The sequence below is a fragment of the Schistocerca nitens genome, chromosome 3 (genome assembly GCF_023898315.1).
Source record: "Schistocerca nitens isolate TAMUIC-IGC-003100 chromosome 3, iqSchNite1.1, whole genome shotgun sequence".
In the NCBI taxonomy this organism is placed as follows: domain Eukaryota; kingdom Metazoa; phylum Arthropoda; class Insecta; order Orthoptera; family Acrididae; genus Schistocerca; species Schistocerca nitens.
In genome coordinates, this window is record NC_064616.1 from 634,679,019 (window position 1) to 634,704,226 (window position 25,208).

General features: G+C 41.7%; 1 protein-coding gene across 1 annotated transcript in view; it reads left to right on the top strand.

Moving 5' to 3' along the window:
• Positions 1–25,208, top strand: part of LOC126248587 (lipoamide acyltransferase component of branched-chain alpha-keto acid dehydrogenase complex, mitochondrial) — a 103,628-nt gene that overhangs the window by 74,046 nt on the left and 4,374 nt on the right. The window contains exons 7-8 of the mRNA XM_049949699.1: positions 1,707–1,778; positions 23,819–23,985. Of these exons, the coding sequence (XP_049805656.1) occupies positions 1,707–1,778; positions 23,819–23,977 (231 nt within the window). The 3' untranslated portion in view covers positions 23,978–23,985. The remainder of the gene's footprint in view (positions 1–1,706; positions 1,779–23,818; positions 23,986–25,208) is intronic.

A 25,208-nucleotide genomic window follows, 5' to 3' on the forward strand; every position in this document is an offset into this window, starting at 1 on the left:
TTTAAAGGTGAGTTAAACACAGAACAGAAAACTCGTCCTGATTTATTTGACACTTTGAGACCTGTTATAAAACAACTCCTGAGTAATGTGAGACATGTTAACTAAGCGTTCCAATCGCTGCCCAGTACTCACAGTATCAGAGTTCTGTCGGCAACAAACAGCCAGAAATGTAAACACCGTAAACCAAACTAATAGACCAATCAACACACACTTCACTGATCAAATTGCAGCTGCCTCAGATTGACCCTGGGCTGGCTTATATGCAGGATCGTGGCATGATCTCATCAGAGGGCACTCCTGATGACAAACACCATTTAGGTAGTGGTGCCAACATAGTTGACAGTAATTTTGTGCCAGCTACGTGATTAACATAGTGAAGTTGGGTGGAACTACTAAACATTGTGTTGAGGAGAGAAAAGTTCAAAAGCTGAAGGTGCTGAGATAATTTCCACGTGCTTAGGCTGAAAGTGTTTTCAAGATAGTGCAGCCTTCTGTGCTTGCCATCTCCTGTGCTGCAGTTATTAAGAAACCTAACAAGTGATTAACATGCTTGGCATAAATACGCAGGCTTGCAATAGCTTCTGCATGCAGATAACTCTTTTTCTATGCCTCTATCTACTTGACCAACAATACTGAGCATATGAATAACATTTAATTTCTTCTCAGAAAAAGTGTGTGTTAGCTTCGATGGCACTAAATACATTTGTATGTCTGATCAGAAGTATCTGTGGTCCTGTTGGTTACATTTTTGTAGCACCTTTCTTTGATCCTGCCTTGAACTATGGCTCTTTGGTTAGTAGACCAGCCAGGCTCCACAACCTAATGAACATATAAATGGTGCAAAATATTGGTGTTGCAATAGCAATGTGCATATGTGGAACAAGCTCTAAAACTATCAACTGCTGTAGAGCTCAAGAACCATCACTTTTGATTTGGAAGCAGTTGTCAATTGCCCCACAGGAATTAAGAAACAAATACTATGAACCATTACAAGCTGCTGTTTGTCTTCAGCAATTGTAGGACGAGCTACAGGAATTTTAGATTAAGTGTTTGTTCTAAACAGTAATCTACTTGCATAAATTGGAATAAACATCCTCTATTGCATTGCTTGCAATAGGCAAGGTTTCTAGTTCGATCCCTGGTCTGGCACACAGTTTTAACCTGCCCGTAAATCTGTCATATACAGAGGTGCAATAAAAGTAGCACTCTGTTTTCCTTTAGTAAACTGGGGTCCCAGACCTGTTTTCGATAAGTACAACAAATATGAAGAGATTCAACCCAGATTAAATTAGATACATTTCATAGACCTATAGTGAAGAGATCCTTGCAGACTTGAAACATGTCAGAAAAACATAAATACATAATATATTTACAAAATAACTAATATGCCTTCCACACATCCTAAGTCATGTGGTCCTCGATGATGTGGAAAAAGTAGAAGTAATTATCCTTTTTTTCAGTTACTCATTAACAGTGCTGCTTTTTGTTTTATATGTGTACACACATAATCATATGTGCCTCAATGACAAATTATGGTACCTTCAGAGTGGATGCACTCTTCGTTTGAACCCTTGCAGGACTCCAGTGAGGCTTCGAGCATTGAGGATAATAGACAGGGGATTCTAATGAAGTAAATATATGCTATCAATGTATTTTGAGTATCTAGTATACATTTTTACAATATTTTATTTGTGTTTTTTTTTCAGATTGGTGGTATGTTTGCAACTCCAGTTATTCTCCCTCCTGAGGTTGCAATTGTAGCAATTGGAAAAATACAGGTAAAATTTTAGTGCACTTCACTTTCATTTATTAATTCAGTACTCATAATTTCATATAGTACGATTTGCAGTTCCTAATTTACATATATGTGGAGGAAAATATGCCATTATTCTCTTTTATACGTTGAAACTCTCTGCATACATAACAACTAAATTTTAGAAGCTTTTCATTCATTGCTCTGCCAGTTGGTACATGTTTTTGCTGTTTTCCATTGTAATTTTATTTATTACTACAAATGAAGTGATGTAGCCTGCTATCTACCACATATATTCAAAGTAATTCATGTTTTGTGCAAATAATGCTTAGAGAACTGAATAATATGTATATGAACATTCTCCTATGTGTCAGTACAAATGTTACTCATGACTGTGTAGAGGAGTGCTCATAACTGAAACACAGTTTCGTACACCGACAACTTCTAATATACTCATAGACAGAAAATTATAAGACCTTGTTCGCTACCAAATGAGCTAATGCTCCCAATCAGCCCATCTTGTCACATCTCATTTAAGTAATGATAACGTTATGAAAAGGATAGATAGCTACTCACCATTTAGCGAACACGTATAGTCACAGGTAGGCCCAACAAAAAGACTAAAGACTAATAAACACATAAGCTTTTGGCCAGAAGGCCTCTTCTGAAATAGACAACATTCACCCACACATTCACGAAACTCAGCCCACTGTCTGGCTACAGGGGTCAGACTAACCCCGGTAGCCAGAAACGTGGTCGTGTGTGTGTGTGTGTGTGTGTGTGTGTGTGTGTGTGTGTGGTCTATTTCAGAAGAAGGCCTTCTGGATAAAAGCTTTTGTGTTTAATAGTTCTTGTGCCTATGTGCGACTGAACCTGTCCACTATATGGTGAGTAGCAATCTATCCTTTTCATAACGTTGTTACTATTCTGTCATGAATTTATCATTTTAGTAGCATCACACATTAGATCCACAGTGCAACAACCTTCCATGTGTCTGGCTCTCATTCATTGATGTGCTTGCAAAGGGATATTTTCTAACAGGACAAAAATGACACCTACAAAAGAAACAAGGAGTTCAGTGTCCTGGGATGCAAAATTCCAGCTCAAACATTGACCATGAGATTTGAAATCTCAATTCATATACTGATCGTGGCTTCTGTGTGCTTACTGATATACATTGTGCGTGTTCACAATACCTTACCTGGTAAATGTAACTTCATCAGTCAAGAGAACGAACATTAGGAAATTTCACTGGTTGTTGCACTGTTGTAGTAGCTAGTCATAAAATTCCAATCTGTTTTGTTGGTCTTAGGAGTGTAAACTTTGCATCCTAGTATTGTGATAAGGTTAATGCCTTTCAGCCTGGAAAGACCAAATTTAGAATTGTATATGAGATCCCAAAATAGCATGTTATGTGCTGCACTGATGAACCGGGACGTTTATGTGTCACCATGAGTACCTGTTGGACACAGATCATGTACTTCAAACATATTCTGCTTTTATATGTCCACCAGGAACCAGCTGGCCAGTTTCAAAGAGCTGTTTATGTAGTCAATATAGGAAATTTAGTGCACATAATAGTGACACAGCATTTATGATACTGCAATATTCCTAAAGGATCATGTACTTGTCTATGGACTCACTGAAGTCATGCTTCACATTCATGGGATGACATGAAGTAATTAACAGGTTATAAGGCACCTGAGGTAAAGCACAACTAGATGTTCATTTGCAGCCATGTGGAATCATGTAATGACTACTGTGACCATTATCAGATTTCCCTAAATTGCTCCATGTAAATGCCGGATGGATCCTTTCAAAAGAGCACAGCCAATTCCCTTCATCATCCTCTCATAATCAAAACTTGTGCTGCACCTCTGATGACTGTACTGTTGATTTGATGTGAAACTCTAATCTTCCTTCCATTTTCAAAAGTATGTGGACACTTATTAATGGACATTAATATGAGGTGTTTCCACTCTTCGCCTTTATGATGGCTTGAATTCTGCTGGGGACACTTTCAATGAGGCGTCTGAATGTCTGTGGACGAATGGCTGCCCATTCTTCCTCAAGGGCCGAAACCAAAGTAGTGATGTAAGACACTGGGATCTGGAATGAAGTTGACATTCTAACTCATCCCAAAGGTAGGAACACTTTCAGTTAGGTGTTTAAATGTCTGTGGACAAATGGCTGCCCATTCTTCCTCAAGAGATGCAACCAAGGTAGTGATGTAAGACACTAGGGTCTGGAGTGAAGCTGACATTCTAACTCATCCCAAAGGTGTTGCATTAGGTTCAGGTTGGGATTCTGGACGGGCCAATCCATTTCAGGAATGTTATTGTCCACAAACCACTGGCTCGCAGATGCTGTTTTGGTCGGTTGGCTATTTGTTTTTGGGGGAGGGGACCAAACAGCGAGATCATCGGTCCCATTGGTTTAGGGAAGGATGGGTAAAGAAGCCAGCTGAGCCCTTTCAAAGGAACCATCCCGGCATTAGCGCAAAGCATTTTAGGGAAATCACAGAAAACCTAAATTAGTATGGCCGGATGCGAGTTTGAACCATCATCCTCCCAAATGTGAGCATACCTTGCTCCGTCGTGCTGCTTTATGGCAAGGTGTAATGTCATGCTGCTTTACAGCGAGGTGTAATGTCATGCTGATAGACTCAGTTATCATCTCCAAACTGTTCCACTACTGTACACAGTACACAATGCTGTAAAATGTGATTATGTCCTTCCACATTCAGTGTTTTCTTAAGTGTGATAAGGGTATCACATTCTAACCACAATATACATCCCCAAGTGATGCTGTGCATTGACTACAGAAATGTGTGGCTTATGAGAAGCTTCTGGACTATTAAACATCCCATTCTTTTTAACTCCGTACACACAATCATTATGCTAGCTAGACTCCAGGTAGCATTTTCAAACTCATAAGTGACTCGTTCTCTGATATCACGCAATTTTTTTTTATAAATGCTCTCCACAATGCTTGTGATCTCTGTCCATCAGTACATGAGGTCTGTCTAATGTCAGTTTAGGTGCAGTTCTTCCTTCCAATTTCCACTTCACAGTCACATCACTAACAGTCAACTTGAGTAGCTTTAGACGGATTGACATGTGGACATGATGGATTTGTTAGTCAGTTGACTCTCTGGTTCACATTTGAGATCACTAAGCTTGCCTGGCTAATCCATTCTGCTTCTCTAATGGTAACAAAATGCTCCTGACTTACTTTTATACTTGTGAGTCCACCTCTTGTGACATCTAGTTGTCATTTCTGTGTTTCATAGGGTGCCTGGCTATTTTTGATCAGATAATGTACCGTAGTTCCCGATAACAGGATAACATACACCTTTGATGTCTTTGGATGGTTTTGTGTCATTAACAGGATTCAAAATCATTGTACCGCGTCCTTTCACCTGGCCTCCAAAAGCTACGCAGAGTGTGTTATCTGCACTATTGAGACTCAGCTCCATAAGAAAATGATGTCCAACACTGCACCTAATGCCCTCCATAGTTTTCTGGTAACTTACAGAGCCACTCTGATAGAAGGCTGCAGCCCAGACGGAGTGGCTTCGTGGCATACTTTTGATCAGATAGTTTATGTGGTAGGTGTCAAATGACAGATGTTAGAGTGGAATGTAGCTGGAACTGTTGCTCAGATTTTTCCCCTCATGCTGCTTGCTGTGCAGAAACTGTAACCACACAAATGCAATGCAATACAGCTATGGAATGTCTTGTGTTTCATATAATTACCTGTAAAACAAAATACTGTTCCTATGACACAGACTTCCATGTTAATATGCATTAAAACATGGCAACACATTAATTAGGATCAGATTCAAAATCATTGTTAAGGTTAAATATGAGTATCTCAATTTGCAGTTTGAAATATTTACTGTATTACTTCTAGTTTTCCAATAGAATCCATCTTAGTTGCAAATACTTCCCCATCCTACAACATTGCCACATAATCTACTTCATCGTACATTTTCTCTCATCAGTGAACCACACGACATTTTGACTTGGAACTCATGCCATTTAGATTGCATTATTAACCTAGACATTGTTAACTACAGCATGCAAGAAAGAAAACAGTACAAAAACTGGCACTGCACACAATTTGATATTCTGGTAAAGCTGATTGATACTGTTCCAATGCACCATGTTACAAAAACAGCTGCTGCACAGCAGGTAATACGGGTATTGTAGGTTGTTCATATTATTCCATTTTAACACACTAATTCAGTTGTTAGAGATTTTAGCTTGATTTATCTTCATAGATATAAAAAAGTTAGACATGTATGCAGTTGGTTCTTTCATACTATTTGGAAAATTATGTCACAGCATGCTGCCAGTTCCAAATTGTGAAGTATCTGTTACCAGGACTAAACGCCTGCCTCATTTAAATGTGACCAGACAGTGATAGATTTTGTATACTTTTTACAGTGCAGACATTCCTTGTTTTCATTACACTAGTGTTGGGATAAGTCACACCACTACTTCTAGAATTTGTATCTATATAATGTCACATTTTTGAATGACATGTCCATTGATGAGAAATTTTTAACTACATTCCTAATAAGCATATTTACACACTTGTGTGATTGTGCCACTGCGCCTGTGGATAATGACGTCCTATTAACAGTTGACTTTCAGAAATGACATTGCCTATGACGCACTTTTGTCATGCATGAGCCAACGTCAATTCAGAATTAAGGAGTTGATGTGAAGTATGTTATACTGCAGAAAATTTCATTGTTGGTTAAGACCCGGTAGGTCAACCAGGTTCAAATTTATACGCCTGACTGACTTTTTTTCTGTCTGCTTGAAACTTGGTCTATTATCCATTACATGCACTTGCATCTCAAAATAAAGACACCAAACTATGAAAGATATCAAAATGGATAGTTGGTAGGTTCTACAAGTAGTTGTAATTTTTGAACCATCTCATAAATGTGACTATTAGAAGACAATAACAAACCATACTGAACAGGAGTGTCAGAAAAAGTTACTAATGTTGCAAAATAGCAGAAACCATTGGAGATTTTGTTGTAATGTGTACACACAACACAACCAAGAATGTTAGTACAACTTTATTACCTGTAGACTGTGGCATGTACGCTAATCCCCATAACATACACTGAACACAATAAGATAAGGCAGATGTATGCAAGCAGCAACAACATGATAACTGAGCGAGAGCATAGTACAGCAGGGTATAAATAGGCACTCGCCCGTATCACGGTCAATCGGAAGTTCACAGTATTGCTCTTTCATGGCCCACTCTCGCTGATGACAACACACTGATAATGCACATAGCTTTCAAGTGGGTGTGCATTAGTTGACAGCTGAGGCAGAGGAGTTGGCTCCATTGTGGATGGCAGCTGAATTGGTACTGGTAATGGTATTGGTTCATCCATCAGTGATGGAGGACCCCTCATATGTCATGGCAGGGACCCAGCCACATGCAAGCGCAACTAGTCATAATGACGTACACAGAGGCCCTCCTCAATGCGGACATCGCAGTGACGACAGCTGCGGCATCAGGAAATGATGTTGGGAAGCCATTTTGGGTGATGACCAAATCCGCATGCCCAGAGAGCCACCCTGAGCCAGCAGTTCGGCTGGGCTGTTGTTGCTGAACAGTGTGAACTGTTAGGAAGACAGAAATTGATCCAAAGCAACATTGAACAGGGACCAAGTCATGTACTTCTTCATTTGCATTCTGAATGTTCTAACTAACCTTTCGGCCCCACCGTTGGACTGTGGGTGGAAGGGTGGGGCAAAAATGTGGCGAATCCTGCAGTTGTTGCAGGAGGAGGCAAACTTCCGTGTCACAAACTGAGGGCCGATATCAGAGACCAACGTTGCCAGAAGTCCTTTGCTGGAAAAAGTTTTCTACAGGGCTGCCACGGTGGTAGAGGCTGAAGTTGATGGCCAACGAACATCATGTGGGAACCGAGAGAATGCATCAGTGCAAGCATGCATTAAGAGAAGGGCCGGCAAAATTGATATGGAGACAGTCTCAAGCGTGCGAAGGTTGTGGCCACGCAGACATCATTGCCACTGGGGCAGATTGCTGTGATGTGCATTAAGAACATGCCGTTACCAAACCAGTGACATCGCCATCCAAACCAGACCAAAAATCATGATGGCAGGCCAATGCCTTGGTGCGTGAACCCCCCTCCTCCCGCCCCTTTCCCATTCCACCCCAGTGATCAGAGTGCAGTAATTACAGAATCTCCAAACAGAGATCCGAGGGAATCACTACATGAAGAGCTGAATAGTCCGTATCGACAGAGAAATGATGCTGAAACACATAGTAGTTATGAAGGTGGTCAGACACCCGCAGTGGAGGCACTTCAGGCTAGCTATGTTGTATGCAATGTATTGTTTGCCTTAAAATCAGATTGGTAGCACTAGCCTGTGCGACCCAAGCGCTAGTGATTGGAAGACCATCGACAGTTTGTTGAATGCATTCATCAACATGGAAGATCGGGGTAACTCCTCCCAATCAGAAACTGGGCCCGGACCGGCCGGAAGACAGGAGAGTGCTTCGGCATTTGCGTGTTTAGCTGTGGGGTGGAAGTGAATCATCTTGTTCTACCAAGAGGAGAGGAGTAGCGTTCAACATTGAAGGTGATGCATTGCTTTGTCTGCCAATGACATTGGGAGGAAGGGGGAGGGAGGGTAAATAGAAAAACTGACGACTTGTGATCTGTGATGAGATGATATTTTATACCATACATGAAAACATGAAACTTCTTTCAGGCATAAACAATGGTGAGGGCTTCTTTCTGTTTTTATGAATATCAAGTCTAGTCTTTGATGCATATGTAATAAGCCACTCGGAACCATCAGAAAATTTATCAGCCAACACCGCCCCCAGCCCATGCTGGGATGCATCTGTTGCTAACACTAAATGTTGACTCAGTTGCTAGGTTATGAGGCAAGGTGCAGATTGTAAAATAGACTTAAGTCTGGAAAACGCAGTGTCACATGCCTGCGACCACTGGAAAGATGCCCCCTTATGCAGTAAGGCAGGTAACTGTTGTGCAACTGACGCCACCCCTTGCAAAAACTGATGATAATAAGCAATCTTATCTAATACAAAATTGTTGAGGCTTTCGTGGCCACTTGTTGACAAACTGCCTATTGGCTTCTGTCTCGGGTTCTTCGGCCGACGTTCATCTAATGATTTTTCTGACGTTTCGCCAGCACGAGTGGCTGGCATTGTCAAAGCTTCACCCTCCATTGCCGGTGGTGAACTGGAGCCGAGCTAGCTGGCGCAGGCTATATGTACCTGGCGCGCCAACGTCCGAGGGCTTCTCCGCGGTCATTTCCGGTGCAGTTCTCCTCTTGCTACCTGCGACGGTCGTTCGCTGCAGTACGGGAAGCCAGGATCCGTTGACCTTAAGGCTTTCCTCTTTCTTGTTCAAACTGTTCGCGTGTTTTTGTATTTCTACAGCTTCTCTGAACAAGCGCGTGTGATAGTGCTTCTCTACAGCCAGAACTTCCGTGTCGGCGAATTTTATTACATGGTCGGTCTCATTCAGTGCGTGCTCTGCCACGGCCGATTTCTCCACCTGCCCCAACCTGCAATGTCGCTTATGCTCTTTGATCCTGGTGTTAATGGATCGTCCAGTCATTCCGACATAAACTTTTCCGCATGTGCATGGTATGCGGTATATTCCCGACATTGCAAGTGGGTCTCTTTTCTCCTTCGCCGATCTAAGACACTCTTTGATCTTCCTTGTCGGTTTGAAAATCGTCTTTACGCCACGTTTGCACAATATACGGCCGATTCTGTCCGTCACTCTGGGAATGTATGGCAGAAAGGCCGTACCCGACAATTCTTTTTCCGGTTCCTTACTTCGCCGAGGGTTGGGCTCTGTTACACTTCTAATATAATTTGTGGAGTAACCATTGCTCTTCAGGACAGTTTCCAGGTGTTGCATTTCTCGTTTGAGGTGTTGCGGCTCACATATTCGTCCTGCTCTCGTTACGAGCGTACTAATCATGCCTCTTTTCTGGCTCGGGTGGTGGTTTGACAGTTTGTGCAGGTATCGGTCCGTGTGAGTCGGTTTTTGATACACGCTGTGTCCCAGATCTTCGCCGTCCCTTGTGACCAGAACATCTAGAAATGGCAGTTTCTTGTCCTTTTCTACTTCCATGGTAAATGTTATGTTGGCATGGAGGCTGTTCAAGTGTCTTAGGAAGTCACTGAGCTGTTCTTCACCATGGCTCCACACCACGAAAGTATCATCGACGTACCTGTACCACACCTTAGGTTTGCAAGTCGCCGAGTCCAGTGCCTGTGCTTCGAATTGTTCCATGAAGAAGTTGGCCACCACTGGACTGAGAGGACTACCCATGGCGACGCCTTCCAGCTGTTCGTAGAAATCGCCATTCCACGTGAAATAGCTCGTGGTGAGACATGCATGGAAGAGCTTTCTGATGTCTAGCGGAAAAATGGAACCGATGTGCTCCAGAGCGTCACTGAGTGGCACTTTCGTAAATAACGAAACAACATCAAAGCTGATCAGGATGTCGATTGGTGCAAGTTTCAGTTTCTTCAGCTTCTCAATGAAATGTCCTGAGTCCTTAATGTATGTGTCGGTCTTCCCCACGTGTGGCTGGAGCAGAGAGGCCAAGTGTTTTGCCAGTTTATATGTCGGTGATCCAGGAGCACTAACGATCGGTCTCAGTGGAACGTTGTTCTTATGGATCTTGGGTAATCCATACAGCCGAGGTGGTAGGGCTTCTGTGTTGCGCAGGTTTCTCTGTATGTCCGCCGACAGAGAAGACGCCTTGATTAATCGATTCATATTCCGTGTGATACGTTGCGTCGGATCTGCGCTTAGTTTTCGGTACGTCGTCGGATCCAATAGGTCTCGGATCTTTTGCTCATAAGACCGAAGATTATGAGCAAAAGATCCGAGACCTATTGGATCCGACGACGTACCGAAAACTAAGCGCAGATCCGACGCAACGTATCACACGGAATACGAATCGATTAATCAAGGCGTCTTCTCTGCCGGCGGACATACAGAGAAACCTGCGCAACACAGAAGCCCTACCACCTCGGCTGTATGGATTACCCAAGATCCATAAGAACAACGTTCCACTGAGACCGATCGTTAGTGCTCCTGGATCACCGACATATAAACTGGCAAAACACTTGGCCTCTCTGCTCCAGCCACACGTGGGGAAGACCGACACATACATTAAGGACTCAGGACATTTCATTGAGAAGCTGAAGAAACTGAAACTTGCACCAAACGACATCCTGGTCAGCTTTGATGTTGTTTCGTTATTTACGAAAGTGCCACTCAGTGACGCTCTGGAGCACATCGGTTCCATTTTTCCGCTAGACATCAGAAAGCTCTTCCATGCATGTCTCACCACGAGCTATTTCACGTGGAATGGCGATTTCTACGAACAGCTGGAAGGCGTCGCCATGGGTAGTCCTCTCAGTCCAGTGGTGGCCAACTTCTTCATGGAACAATTCGAAGCACAGGCACTGGACTCGGCGACTTGCAAACCTAAGGTGTGGTACAGGTACGTCGATGATACTTTCGTGGTGTGGAGCCATGGTGAAGAACAGCTCAGTGACTTCCTAAGACACTTGAACAGCCTCCATGCCAACATAACATTTACCATGGAAGTAGAAAAGGACAAGAAACTGCCATTTCTAGATGTTCTGGTCACAAGGGACGGCGAAGATCTGGGACACAGCGTGTATCGAAAACCGACTCACACGGACCGATACCTGCACAAACTGTCAAACCACCACCCGAGCCAGAAAAGAGGCATGATTAGTACGCTCGTAACGAGAGCAGGACGAATATGTGAGCCACAACAACTCAAACGAGAAATGCAACACCTGGAAACTGTCCTGAAGAGCAATGGTTACTCCACAAATTATATTAGAAGTGTAACAGAGCCCAACCCTCGGCGAAGTAAGGAACCGGCAAAAGAATTGTCGGGTACGGCCTTTCTGCCATACATTCCCAGAGTGACGGACAGAATCGGCCGTATATTGCGCAAACATGGCGTAAAGACGATTTTCAAACCGACAAGGAAGATCAAAGAGTGTCTTAGATCGGCGAAGGAGAAAAGAGACCCACTTGCAATGTCGGGAATATACCGCATACCATGCACATGTGGAAAAGTTTATGTCGGAATGACTGGACGATCCATTAACACCAGGATCAAAGAGCATAAGCGACATTGCAGGTTGGGGCAGGTGGAGAAATCGGCCGTGGCAGAGCACGCACTGAATGAGACCGACCATGTAATAAAATTCGCCGACACGGAAGTTCTGGCTGTAGAGAAGCACTATCACACGCGCTTGTTCAGAGAAGCTGTAGAAATACAAAAACACGCGAACAGTTTGAACAAGAAAGAGGAAAGCCTTAAGGTCAACGGATCCTGGCTTCCCGTACTGCAGCGAACGACCGTCGCAGGTAGCAAGAGGAGAACTGCACCGGAAATGACCGCGGAGAAGCCCTCGGACGTTGGCGCGCCAGGTACATATAGCCTGCGCCCGCGAGCTCGGCTCCAGTTCACCACCGGCAATGGAGGGTGAAGCTTTGACAATGCCAGCCACTCGTGCTGGCGAAACGTCAGAAAAATCATTAGATGAACGTCGGCCGAAGAACCCGAGACAGAAGCCAATAGGCAGTTTGTCAATCTTATCTAAAAGAAAATCTAGAGTTCCTTGACCAAAATAGGACATGGAGGAGCCACAATGGCGGTGACATTCTGAAAAATAGGTTTGATACGAGAACTAGACACCTCGAACCCAAGATCAACAATAGAAGGCTTAGAGGAGGAGGGGGGGGGGACGGCGCTCTTCCGAATTGCATTTTAACCCAGTGGCCTGTAACACCAAAAAGAGCGTACATAAGTTGTTGAAATGTTCAGTGGTGGAGCAGCCGGAGACCACAATATCATCAAGATAGTTGGCACACATCTTGTGAGTTTCTCAAGGAACCATTGACAAATTGCCAAATGGTAACCACAAATATCGATACAAGCCAGAAGATGTGTTAACGACCAAGAGCCATTGAAAGTCTGCGTCAATGGGAAGCTGCAAGTATGCATCGGAGAGGTCAACCTTGTAAAAATGCTGATCACCAGTGAGCTTAGCAAAAAGTTTGTTAGGGCATGGCAAGCGATATGTATCAATGATACACTGAGCATTGACAGAAACTTTGAAATTGTCGCAAAGGCATAACCGTCCCGTCGGCTTCTTGTCAATGACTAAGGTGGTAGCCCATTTGTGGGATGCAATTGGTTGGACAATCCCAGAGACCGTGAGGCAGTTGAGTTCCGTCTTGACTTGGACACCAAGGGCCATCGGCACCAGGCAAGCCCGAAAGAAACGGGGTTTGGCCGAAGGTTTCATTGTGGCATGTGTTTTGAAATAATTGGCAAAACCCAAACCCGCAAAAAACACAGCGGGAAATGCAGAGCATAAAGAGTCGAGTTGTGTATAAGGCACTTGATCAGAGACAAGGTTAACTTCCTTGGAATTAGCAAACATAAAGAGGTTAAAGGTGTCCAAGACAAACAACTTTTCGGTGAAAGCATTGTTCACCACCAGAAAAGTCAGTGGACAAACCACAGATTTATATGTGACTGGGGCTGAGAAACTACCTAATATTGGAATGCTTTGTTTATTGTAGGTGACTAATGTATGTCATACTGGCATTAAAGGGGGAGAACCCAAGTCCATGTACGTTTGCAAGTTGAGTAATGACACAGCAGAACCAGTGTCGACTTGCATGTGCAAAACCTTCTGATAAAACTTGACATCATTAAAAAGCTTATTGGGTGCAATAGAGATTGTTGATACACAATTGACATCCGTGTCAGCATCTGCAATAGGCTGTTGGAATTTTGCATTACAAATAGGAACAATGTGGCCCATTTTGCCCTGGCAACAAATGGCCCACCACTTGGGACAATCCAGCCTGTCATGAGTGACAAAACACGATGGACAAGAAGGAAGTGTGGAGCACTTGTGTTGTTGTTCATTACTGGGCTTGTGCTGCTGCTGTGACCATGGCCGCTGCAGTGAGTTGCGCTGGCCACCGTGATGTTTTCCTCGTGTGTGGACTGCTGATGCCATATCCTCCCCCTTTGAACCATCTGACAAATGGCCGGGGGAAGTGGGTTGAACTTCTGCAACCTCGTATCAAGATTGAATTTGAGTATCCACAGCCCCCAAAAGCTCAGACAATAGTGCAATAGTCAGAACGTCAGAGAGAGAGAGAGAGAGAGAGAGAGAGAGAGAGAGAGTGAGAGTGAGAGTGAGAGTGAGAGTGAGAGTGGGGGGGGGGGGGGGGGTGTTCACACTGAAGGGCCTGTTCATGAACCTCATGATCAGGGGCCAAACATATGATTGCATCTTGAACCATTTGGCCAGTGTACAACTGCTTTCTGTACATTGGTGACAAAATGACAACAACTGCTTAAACCTGAAGCTCAGCTGCCCAGGTCTTATAGGAATGTTCTGGTTTATTGTGATACCGATAGAATTCAACTAAAGTGGCAACGACATGTGTCCGTTTACTATAGTATTTCGACAGAAGGTCGCACATGTTATAAAAAGAGGGTGAGATGGATCCTGCAAGGGGTAGTGGGGTGGCAGTTGGCAAAGGCATTGATACATGCGAGACGATACCTGGGACAAAAAGAAAGCATGGCTTAAGGTAACGTCAGTCAATCCAAATGCATGAAAATGCTGCCTCAACCGCTTTTCGTAGGCTTCCCATTCTTCAACAGACTCATTGCAAGGCGGGTGGGGGGGGCTTAAACAACCAGGGTAGTGATAGGCAAAAGAGGAGGTGCAAGGGGAAACATAGATTGAGACAGATTGGAACTGGCCAAAACAGAGGCAAGTGTTTGCAATACTTGGGTTGGATTGTGTTGTGCTGTGGTGAATGTCTCCTGCTGTTGACTAAGATCCGGCAACGCTGCCGTGAGAACCCCTTCCTGATCAACCAGTCGGCATAAAAACTCATCAGTAGCACCATCAGACATTGTAGACACAATGGAGGACCAATCAGAGACTGAAGACAGCACAGAGAACAATCCCATCCTCGTTGCCACATGTGTTGTAACGTGGTCACACAACACAACAAAGAATGTTAGTACAACTTTATTAGAATGTGGCATGTACACCAATCACTGTAACATACACTGAACACAATAAGATAAGGCAAATGTATGCAAGCAGTAACAACATGATAACTGAGCACGAGCATAGCATGGCATGGTTGAAATGGGCACTCACCTTTGGCAGGCTGTATCGGAAGTTCACTGTATTGCTCTTTCGCGGTGCACTCTCGTGGATGACAACACACTGCTAATGTGCACAGTTTTCAAGTGTGCGTCCATTACTTTTAGATGTGCGTCCCAATTTCATTTGATTCGTCAGATGCTGGATGTGTATGTACTGGCAAGAAAGGTACAGGCACCAATGGTGCTGACAGAAGATCGTCCAACTTTGTTGTGTGCTTCAGCAGGTCACACTGCTGTTTCTGTAGTACCCTAAACTGTCTTTGACTATGCTGCAGCTGTTGTTGTTGTTGCTGCAGTTGCACCAGCATCAGCTCATGCTGCCACAATTCAGTAAACATTGTGTCTATGATGCACCAATAATTTGCAAGGCTTTGCATTCATAGTCACTAAAAGTTTTGCAGCCTCACACTGATTTAAAAAAGTCACTGCAGTAATCCTCATAGCATGTGGAAACCAAGACCAACACCAAAAATCAATAGCCTAAAACAGAGTAAAGTGCTATTTTTACAGTTAAAAGCAGTTAGTAGTGATGAACAAAAACAGAACCATCTTAGACAACACCACAAGTCCGAAAATTAAAGTGCAGGTCCACAAAGTGAGACAATAGATGTGTTCTAGAATCGTGAAACTGCAACTTCAATAACAAAAATGTGAACTGCTTAATCTGCCTACTATGCTGCGTATTTGTTTCCAGTATAGGTTTGCTAATCATCCCCATGTGGTGATTTCTGTGACCCTCAGATTTAGGGCACGTCTCTTTATATTTGTCACCATTGCCAGAGTGGCTAGATATTAGACTTATAACTTCTCCCTCATAAAACGGCTACGACGTCCCTGTGTCACGTACAAGGCTTGTGGCATAAAGTTTAATAAGAAGTTATGCCATTATGGTGTGTGGTTTGGAAACTCAGTGGTAAAGAGCCAATCCCTGGTCAGTCCTATGATTTTTATTTATCACGTGACACTTCCTTCACCTCTAACATTTGTTAATGTGAAAAATGTCAAGTTGCTCTATGGTTCAAAATCCACATTAAACTGCAGGTCTACATCTACATATATACTCCGCAAACCAGCATATGGTGCTGGGAGGAGGGCATCCTGTTGTTGTTGTTGTTGTGGTCTTCAGTCCTGAGACTGGTTTGATGCAGCTCTCCATGCTACTCTATCCTGTGCAAGCTTCTTCATCTCCCAGTACCTACTGCAACCTACATCCTTCTGAATCTGCTTAGTGTATTGATCTCTTGGTCTCCCTCTACGATTTTTACCCTCCACGCTGCCCTCCAATGCTAAATTTGTGATCCCTTGATGCCTCAAAACATGTCCTACCAACCGATCCCTTCTTCTAGTCAAGTTGTGCCACAAACTTCTCTTCTCCCCAATCCTATTCAATACCTCCTCATTAGTTACGTGTTCTACCCACCTTATCTTCAGCATTCTTCTGTAGCACCACATTTCGAAAGCTTCTATTCTCTTCTTGTCCAAACTGGTTATCGTCCATGTTTCACTTCCATACATGGCTACACTCCATACAAATACTTTCAGAAACGACTTCCTGACACTTAAATCTATACTCGATGTTAACAAATTTCTCTTCTTCAGAAACGATTTCCTTGCCATTGCCAGTCTACATTTTATATCCTCTCTACTTCGACCATCATCAGTTATTTTACTCCCTAAATAGCAAAACTCCTTTACTACTTTAAGTGTCTCATTTCCTAATCTAATCCCCTCAGCATCACCCGATTTAATTTGACTACATTCCATTATCCTCGTTTTGCTTTTGTTGATGTTCATCTTATATCCTCCTTTCAAGACACTGTCCATTCCGTTCAACTGCTCTTCCAAGTCCTTTGCTGTCTCTGACAGAATTACAATGTCATCGGCGAACCTCAAAGTTTTTACTTCTTCTCCATGAATTTTAATACCTACTCCGAATTTTTCTTTTGTTTCCTTTACTGCTTGCTCAATATACAGATTGAATAACATCGGGGAGAGGCTACAACCCTGTCTCACTCCTTTCCCAACCACTGCTTCCCTTTCATGCCCCTCGACTCTTATAACTGCCATCTGGTTTCTGTACAAATTGTAAATAGCCTTTCGCTCCCTGTATTTTACCCCTGCCACCTTCAGAATTTGAAAGAGAGTATTCCAGTCAACGTTGTCAAAAGCTTTCTCTAAGTCTACAAATGCTAGAAACGTAGGTTTGCGTTTTCTTAATCTTTCTTCTAAGATAAGTCGTAAGGTTAGTATTGCCTCACGTGTTCCAACATTTCTACGGAATCCAAACTGATCTTCCCCGAGGTCCGCTTCTACCAGTTTTTCCATTCGTCTGTAAAGAATTCGCGTTAGTATTTTGCAGCTGTGACTTATTAAACTGATAGTTCGGTAATTTTCACATCTGTCAACACCTGCTTTCTTTGGTATTGGAATTATTATATTCTTCTTGAAGTCTATGGGTATTTCGCCTGTCTCATACATCTTGCTCACTAGATGGTAGAGTTTTGTCATGACTGGCTCTCCCAAGGCCATCAGTAGTTCTAATGGAATGTTGTCTACTCCCGGGGCCTTGTTTCGACTCAGGTCTTTCAGTGCTCTGTCAAACTCTTCACGCAGTATCTTATCTCCCATTTCATCTTCATCTACATCCTCTTCCATTTCCATAATATTGTCCTGTACCAATACTAATTCTTTCCTTTCCTTTTCCACTTGCAGACAGAGCAAGGAGAAAACAACTGTCTATATGCCTCCGTATGAGCCCTAATATTTTGTATCTTATCTTCATGCTCCTTAGACGAAACATATATTGGCGGCAGCAGAATCGTTCTGCAGTCGCTTCAAATGCTGTTTCTCTACACTTTCTCAATAGTGTTCCTCGCAAAGAACAGTGCCTTCCCTCCAGGGATTCCTATTTGAGTTCCCAAAGCATTTCTGTAACACTTGTTTGTAGTTTGAACCTAGCGGCAATAAATCTAGAAGCCCTGCCTCTGAATTGCGTAAGTGTTTTCCTTTAATACGATCCAGTGCAAATCCCAAACACTCAAGCAGTGCTCAAGAACAGGTTGCGCTAGCATCCTACATGCAGTCTCCTTTACAGATGAACCACATTTTCCTAAAATTCTCCCAGTAAACCAGTGTCAACCATTCGCCTTCCCTACCACAATCGCACGTGCTTGTTCCATTTTCATATCACGTTGCAACATTACACCCAGGTATTCAAATGATGTGACTGTGTCAAGCAGGACACTGCTATTGCTGTATCCGAACATTATGGGTTTGTTTTTCTTACTCATCCACATTAACTTCCTTTTTTTTTTTAATTTAGAGCTTTCTGTCATTCATCATGCCAACTAGAAATTTTGCCTAAGTTGTCATGTATCATTATACAGTCACTCATCTTCAACACCTTCCCATACAACACAGCATCATCAACAAACAATGGCAGAATACTGCTCACCCTGTTCACCAGATCAGTGGTGTGTATGGAAAATAATAATGGTCCTATCATACTTCCCTGTGGCAATCCTGACAATACTCTTGTCTCTGGTGAACATTTGCCATTGAGAATAACATACTGTGTTCTATTTATTACGAAGTCTTCGAGCCAGTCACATATCTGGGAACCTTTTCCGTATGCTTGTAACTTTGTTAACAGTCTTCAGTGAGGTATCGTGTCAAATGCTTTTTGGAAATCTAGGGATATGGAATCTGCCTGTTGCCCTTCATCCATGGTTTGTAGGGTGTCGTATCAAAAGGGCAAGCTGAGTTTTGAATGAGCAACGTTTTCAAAATCCATGCTGATTTGTGGGCAGAATCTATTCTGTCTCAAGGAAATTTATTATATTCAAACTGAGAATATGTTCACGAATACTACAGCAAACTGATGTTACGGATATTGGTCTGTAATTATGTAGGTCCGTTCTTTTACTATTCTTATGTATAGGAGTCGCTTGCACTTTTTTTCCAGTCGCTTGGGACTTTTTGCTGGGTGAGAGATTCACGATAAATACAAGCTAAGTACAGGACCAATGCTGCAGAATACTTTTTGTAAAACTGAATTGGGATTCCATCCAGGCCTGGTAACGTATTTGTTTTCAACTCTTTCAGTTGTTACTCTGTCAGGGATGCTTATTACTATATCATACATACAGGACTTTGTGCAGTGATCAGATGACGGTATATTTGATTCTCCTTCATGAACAATTTCGTAAATGCGGAATTTAAAACTTCTACTTCTGTTTTGCTACCTTCAGCTTCCACACCAGATGGTCAATGAGTGACTAGAAGGAAGCCTTAGACCCACTTAGCGATTTTTATGTAGTCTCAGAATTTTCTCAGGTTGTACCAGAATTTTCTCGTGTTCTCCGCCAGATCTTTTGCTAAAGTGTGATGATGATAGTTGTTGCATGCTTCGCACATAGATCTTTTCACAGACACACAAATCTCTGCTAACCTTTGCCTGTTGTCATTTGTGTGTTCTCTTTTGAACCGAGAGTGCAACAGCATCTGCTTCCTCAACATTTTCCAAATTTTGCTGCTAAACCATGGCTGGTCTTTACCGTCCTTACTCCACTCCACTTACTAGGCATGTACTTGTCTAGAGCACAATTTATAATCTGTTTAAACTATGCCCATGTCTCCTCTGTGTCTGTCATACTGGAACTAAATGATTGCAGTTCATTGTCAAAGTGATGCTGTCACAACTGCTTGTCTGCTCTTTGTAGTAGAAAGCATAAATGGCTGGGTATGTCATTTCATAGATTGGAGGAAAGGCGAGGACATACTACCTTAAATAGGACCATAACAAGTACAGCACTGTGGTGTTCAAACAAACTTTCAGATTGATTACAGCTTTACCATTTTTTATTTATTTATTTTTTTTTTTTTTCGTTGTATTTATGCACAACTTGCCTTGTATATTTATGTTAGACATGCTGATTAAAAGAGCACGGGTCTGTAACCTGTGAGTATCTGTCAGTAACTAGAACATACTATGCTTGTAAAAATGTTCCTGTTTTGTAGTTATGGCATAGAATTTAATAATAATACTATTTAGTATTTGCAATCTTTTTCCTGTAGTTAAGTTTACTCTCTAGTATTTGTGCCAGTATTTAGTCACAACAGGTTTTATTTTATTTGGTAACCAGTTTGTATTATTAATGATCATCTTCAGAACATTCAAGAAAACACAGAAAAATTATAAGTGAAAGCAGTGCACCATGATTCTAATTTAAGCGTTAACATCTACATACATAATGCGAAACACTATGAGTTGAAAAACAGAATAATATTGTCATAGGGCAATATACCTGTATTAATAGACTTGTATAAAATGCAAGGCATTCACATCACATAATGCTTGTTATAAATATACCTGTAAGCACATTTATTTTAGTAATTACATAGATTATGATTCCACCATGGCTTCATGATTTTTGCCAATTCATTTACTTTATTACAAGGATTGTACCAAAAATAAGGTTCCCAATGAGCTACAGCCTCGAGGGAAGGTGCTAGGCTAAATCCGACAACAGTGCCATGTGCAGTGGTTCCCCCGCTCTCGAGCCCGCCCGTCAGTAATTCGCTACGTCGCTCAGTGTTGGCTTGGCAGTCGTCAGAGATGGAAGTGTTGATCGCCGCTCCCACCAAGTGTAACGTTCGAGCAGCTTCTTTACGCAAGGAAGTTACCGCCCATGGAGATTCACCAGAAACTGACTGTGGTTTATGGTGAAGAGTGCATGTCCATTCAGCATGTCTGCAAATGATGCAGTGGTTTTGCTGAGGGTTGCACGGAGGTTCATGATGAAGCACAGAGTTGAAGACTGCCAGTTCCGGATGCGATTGTCCAGAAGATCAACAGTGCTCTGCTTGAAGATCGGATGGTCACTATCCGTGAGCTTGTTGAACACATCCCTGAAGCTTCCCACAGCACAATTGAAAGAACTTTAACAGAAACATTGGGTTACCGCAAGGTATGTGCTCACTGGGTCCCCTGGATGCTGACATGGACACAAGGAGCAATGCCTTGACTGTGCTCAACAGTTTCTTCAACAATGTGATGGGTATGCAACAAGGAGAAGTTGTTGGACTCTATCATCATGGAAGATGAAACATAGGTGTTTCCACTACATCCTGAAATAAAACAACAATCTCGTCAGTGGCATCACTCCGGTTCACCACCGCCAAAGAAATTCAAACAAACACTGTCTGCAGGAAAGGTTATGGCTGTTGTGTTTTGGGATCGGAGAGGGGTATTCCTGATCGATTTCATGCAACCTGAGATTACAATAAACTCAGGCAGTTTTAAAATGCCTTTGGGAGTGGCAATACTATTGTAATAATAACCTATATATAGCCCATAGCTCTGTGAAATTGAGCTGGATATGGGGCACCATAACATATGGATATGCCCTTGTGTGTACACACCTGAAGATGAGTAGAACATGCTCTAAGTGTGTTGTGTTATGTTAAATTAAAATATAATAGTAACTGGCAACATTATTATGAAAATAATTATTCCAAATAGTCATGGTCTCTAACACTTAACCACTATGGCCACAATTAATTAGTTAAGTTCATTTATGTTAAAAGTTGTGGAAATTTCACTGGTTGGGGTTCCATAGTATGAATGATGTTTTGTAGAGTGAATTCCCTTTCCCCATTACTATGTCTATTATGACTTCATAGTTTGTGTCCTTCAGCAATGTCACATGTATGTGAAATGTTCCCAGGTTCAACATAATTGTACTGCTTCTCTAAGTTTGTGCAGTCTCGTCATACACTTTTACAAGAAGGATTCAGGCAACTTTTCTTGATTGAAAAATAATCATCGTGTTCCCCTTATAATTTTTTCATTAATTTTTCCTCTATGGTACTCTTACTATCAGTCTGATATTGACCTTCAGTTTTTAAAGGAGGTACAGATAGCTTGATCAGTAGATAGTAACTGATATTTTCCACCATTCCTTGCAAATGCCGCTGTCTCCCTAATGTTCTTCACAGACTGTGAAGGCTTAGTATATCAGTTCAAAACCTGTTGTTTCGCAATATTTCTTATTTGTTCAACTTTCTTTATTTTCGTGGGGATCTGATGTCTTTACAGCTGCATGCAAAGTTCGTATGATCAGCAAATGAATAGTAGAATAAACCAATCCTGTTCAGGAGGCAACTTGTGAAAAATTACTCGCAGATGACACAAGGCAACGTCTCGATTTCATTGTACCATTTACTGCAAGTGAAGTTATTTTTAATGCTGTGAATATGGAATAGATTTTCCCAATATGTTAATAACAAATGGTATAATAGCTGGGACAGAAACTTCAAAGCAATGGATTTGTCAGCTGTGAGGAGACGTTATTGTGTATATGCTGTGATGTGTGGCTCAAAGAGGGAATAAATCTTAGGGTCAAAACTGAACAGTTTGCTGAAACACTGAAGAGAAAGTGCTAATGGCAATGGGAGAGAGAAATTGTGTATATTTAGCAATAGTACACTGGCTCATTCTGCCAGTTCATCCACTTCAGGAGGACTTAGAATTCAGCACGTCCCGTCTTTCTTTCTTTCTTTTTTCCTGTGTGTGCACCAGACCTAAATTTGAATTTTTATATATAACTGGTCTATTTTGATTGTTTTTAGAAGTGAAATGTCTAGGCAAAAAATCCCACAGCAGTGGTCCTTGCTGGTCAAAATACCACAAGGTACAGTAGTAGATTTGAAGTGCAAGAGAGATACGGTAATATCTGTCTTATTGCAATTTGTGTATTTTCATTAGTGGTTAAATGGAATTTTTACTATGTGATTAGCATCACAGAACTAACCTTTGTGGAATTAGGGTCTTGTCTGCTCAAGGTTGTGACTGGTTTTGGACCACAGATATCAGAAACAAGAAAGGATGTGTGTAACTAGAACATAAAGAGAGGGAGGCAGAATTAAATAGTACCACCATGTTTATTGATGACATGTGACCAAGACATCAACTCATGGGGAGAGCACTCAGTCGAAGACCTGGGAAAGAGAGAGAATTTAGTAACGTGTGGCCATGTTACGTGAAGAAAGAAAAGAGCCAACAGCACAGCAGGGCTGTGGTCACTACTAGAAATGTGAGCCTGACAAAGCACAACTGGGCAGTCAGAGCACAGCTTGGTAGGATGCCTGAAGGCAGAAGAGGACGTTACATCAGGGAAAGAGTCCAAAAGCAAACAGTGGTGCTTGGTCATGTCACCATATCCTTGTACTCAGAGGTGGCGGAAAAGATGGTGTGGTGCTTGTTCAGCAGCACAGTCTCACTTTTGTTCTAGATGTTCGTTCAACACTATAGACAACAACAGCTGCTGCATGTATTACAGAATTAGTAACGTAATGTATAGATTAGATGACCTTTAGTACATTGCTGTGTTAACTTGAAAACATCACACAAGTATTCTGTTTCATGTGTCTGGATTGTCTTGCACTAGATTTATCAAAGACTTTCATCCTTGTCTAAGAGAAGCTATGTTTCATGGATACCCTTTCAACCTCGCCCAAGTCATTTTCTATCATATTAAGTCCATTTATAAACACTTAATTTTTAAGATGTTTTGCCCTTGATGTAATTATTTCTTTCAAATCACCTATATGTGTAAAAAACGAAAAGGTGTCATATTCTTATACATGGTGTGCTCATGGGAACCTACTATTTTGTCCTCCTAAAATATCCACCTCATTTGGAAACAAAATAACTTACTGCAAGTTGTTGATTGTTTTGTTACAGACACTTCCAAGATTTGGCAGCGATGGAAGTATAATGAGGGATGAAATAATGTGCATAAACTGGTCGGCCGATCATAGAATCATTGATGGTGCTACAGTGGCAAAATTTTCCAACTTGTGGAAAGAACTTATACAGAATCCACATCAGCTGTTATTCTAGGGGAAAAGGTATTTTTTTTGCTGTGTATGAAACTTATGGTGAATTTGTATAGTAAAAGCTGGTTTAAATGGTTTATATTGTGTTAACTATGATGTGTTTATTATAATGACCGTAAAAACTTACCAAAATATAAAGAAAGAAGTGAATCAAAAAACAGAGAACAAATAGACTAGGAATTTGAAATGTGGATGACACGAAGCTTTCAATTATGGCCCCCATGAATGCAGTGAGCAATTTTTAGAGAAATTTGTAATTTATTTAAAGTTTTAGGACAGGTTATTCCATAGTTGAGAACATACAACATGAACAACTTGAAATTAACACTTGTGGTATTAGCATAAAGTGAAGAGCCATGGAAAGAAATGTAGAATATAAGAATCTGCTTAGTTGAGAACGTTTTTGTTGTTGTGGAATCCTGTTTTTGTAGGTAGATATTTGAGGGTTTGTTTATGAAGGAGTTAACGGATGGGGTAATGTGATCGTGAAGTGGATTTATGGTGGGGTCAAAGTGCTAACTGTTATCAGTGTTTGAACCTTGTTGTGGGATGTTACAATAATCTAAGATGACTTGCCTTTTCATGTATTTAGAAAAAAACTTTTTGCGGTTTTGTGAAATATGAAGTCATGCATATGAATTCTGGCACACAGATACAGTTGTTTTCACTCTTTGGATTTTAACAGTAAACTTATCCCTGATTCACACTTTACTTATCATTTCTGTCAATAAGAATCAGTTGAATGAAGATTTTGTAAGCTACCTCCTTAATGGGAGAATTACTTTTTCATGGGACACTTCCAATGAATCTGTGTCTGGTATTTGCCTTTCTTATAACTAGTTTTATGTGGTCATTGCTCTAAATGCACATTCTAGGTATTTAATGGTTGGTATTGTCTCCAGTGATTGATTACCAATTGTTGAAACAAAAATAATGGATCATGTGGCTATTTATTTGAAATACATTAAATATGTGAGTGTTGAGAGTTAGCTGCCAGTATGTGCACCAAGCATTTATCTTCTGCAGGTCATCCTGTATTTAACTACAGTTTTCTGACATTGTAGCTTCCCTGTATAGAACAGACATGTGGATATTATGTTATTTACGTGGTCATTTATATTTATTGTAAGCAATAATGGTCATATAACAACCCCTTGGGTTATGCCTGAAGCTACTTTCACAGCTAACGACATCAAGACCAACTGTGTAAATAACATTCATCATTGGGGTGCTGT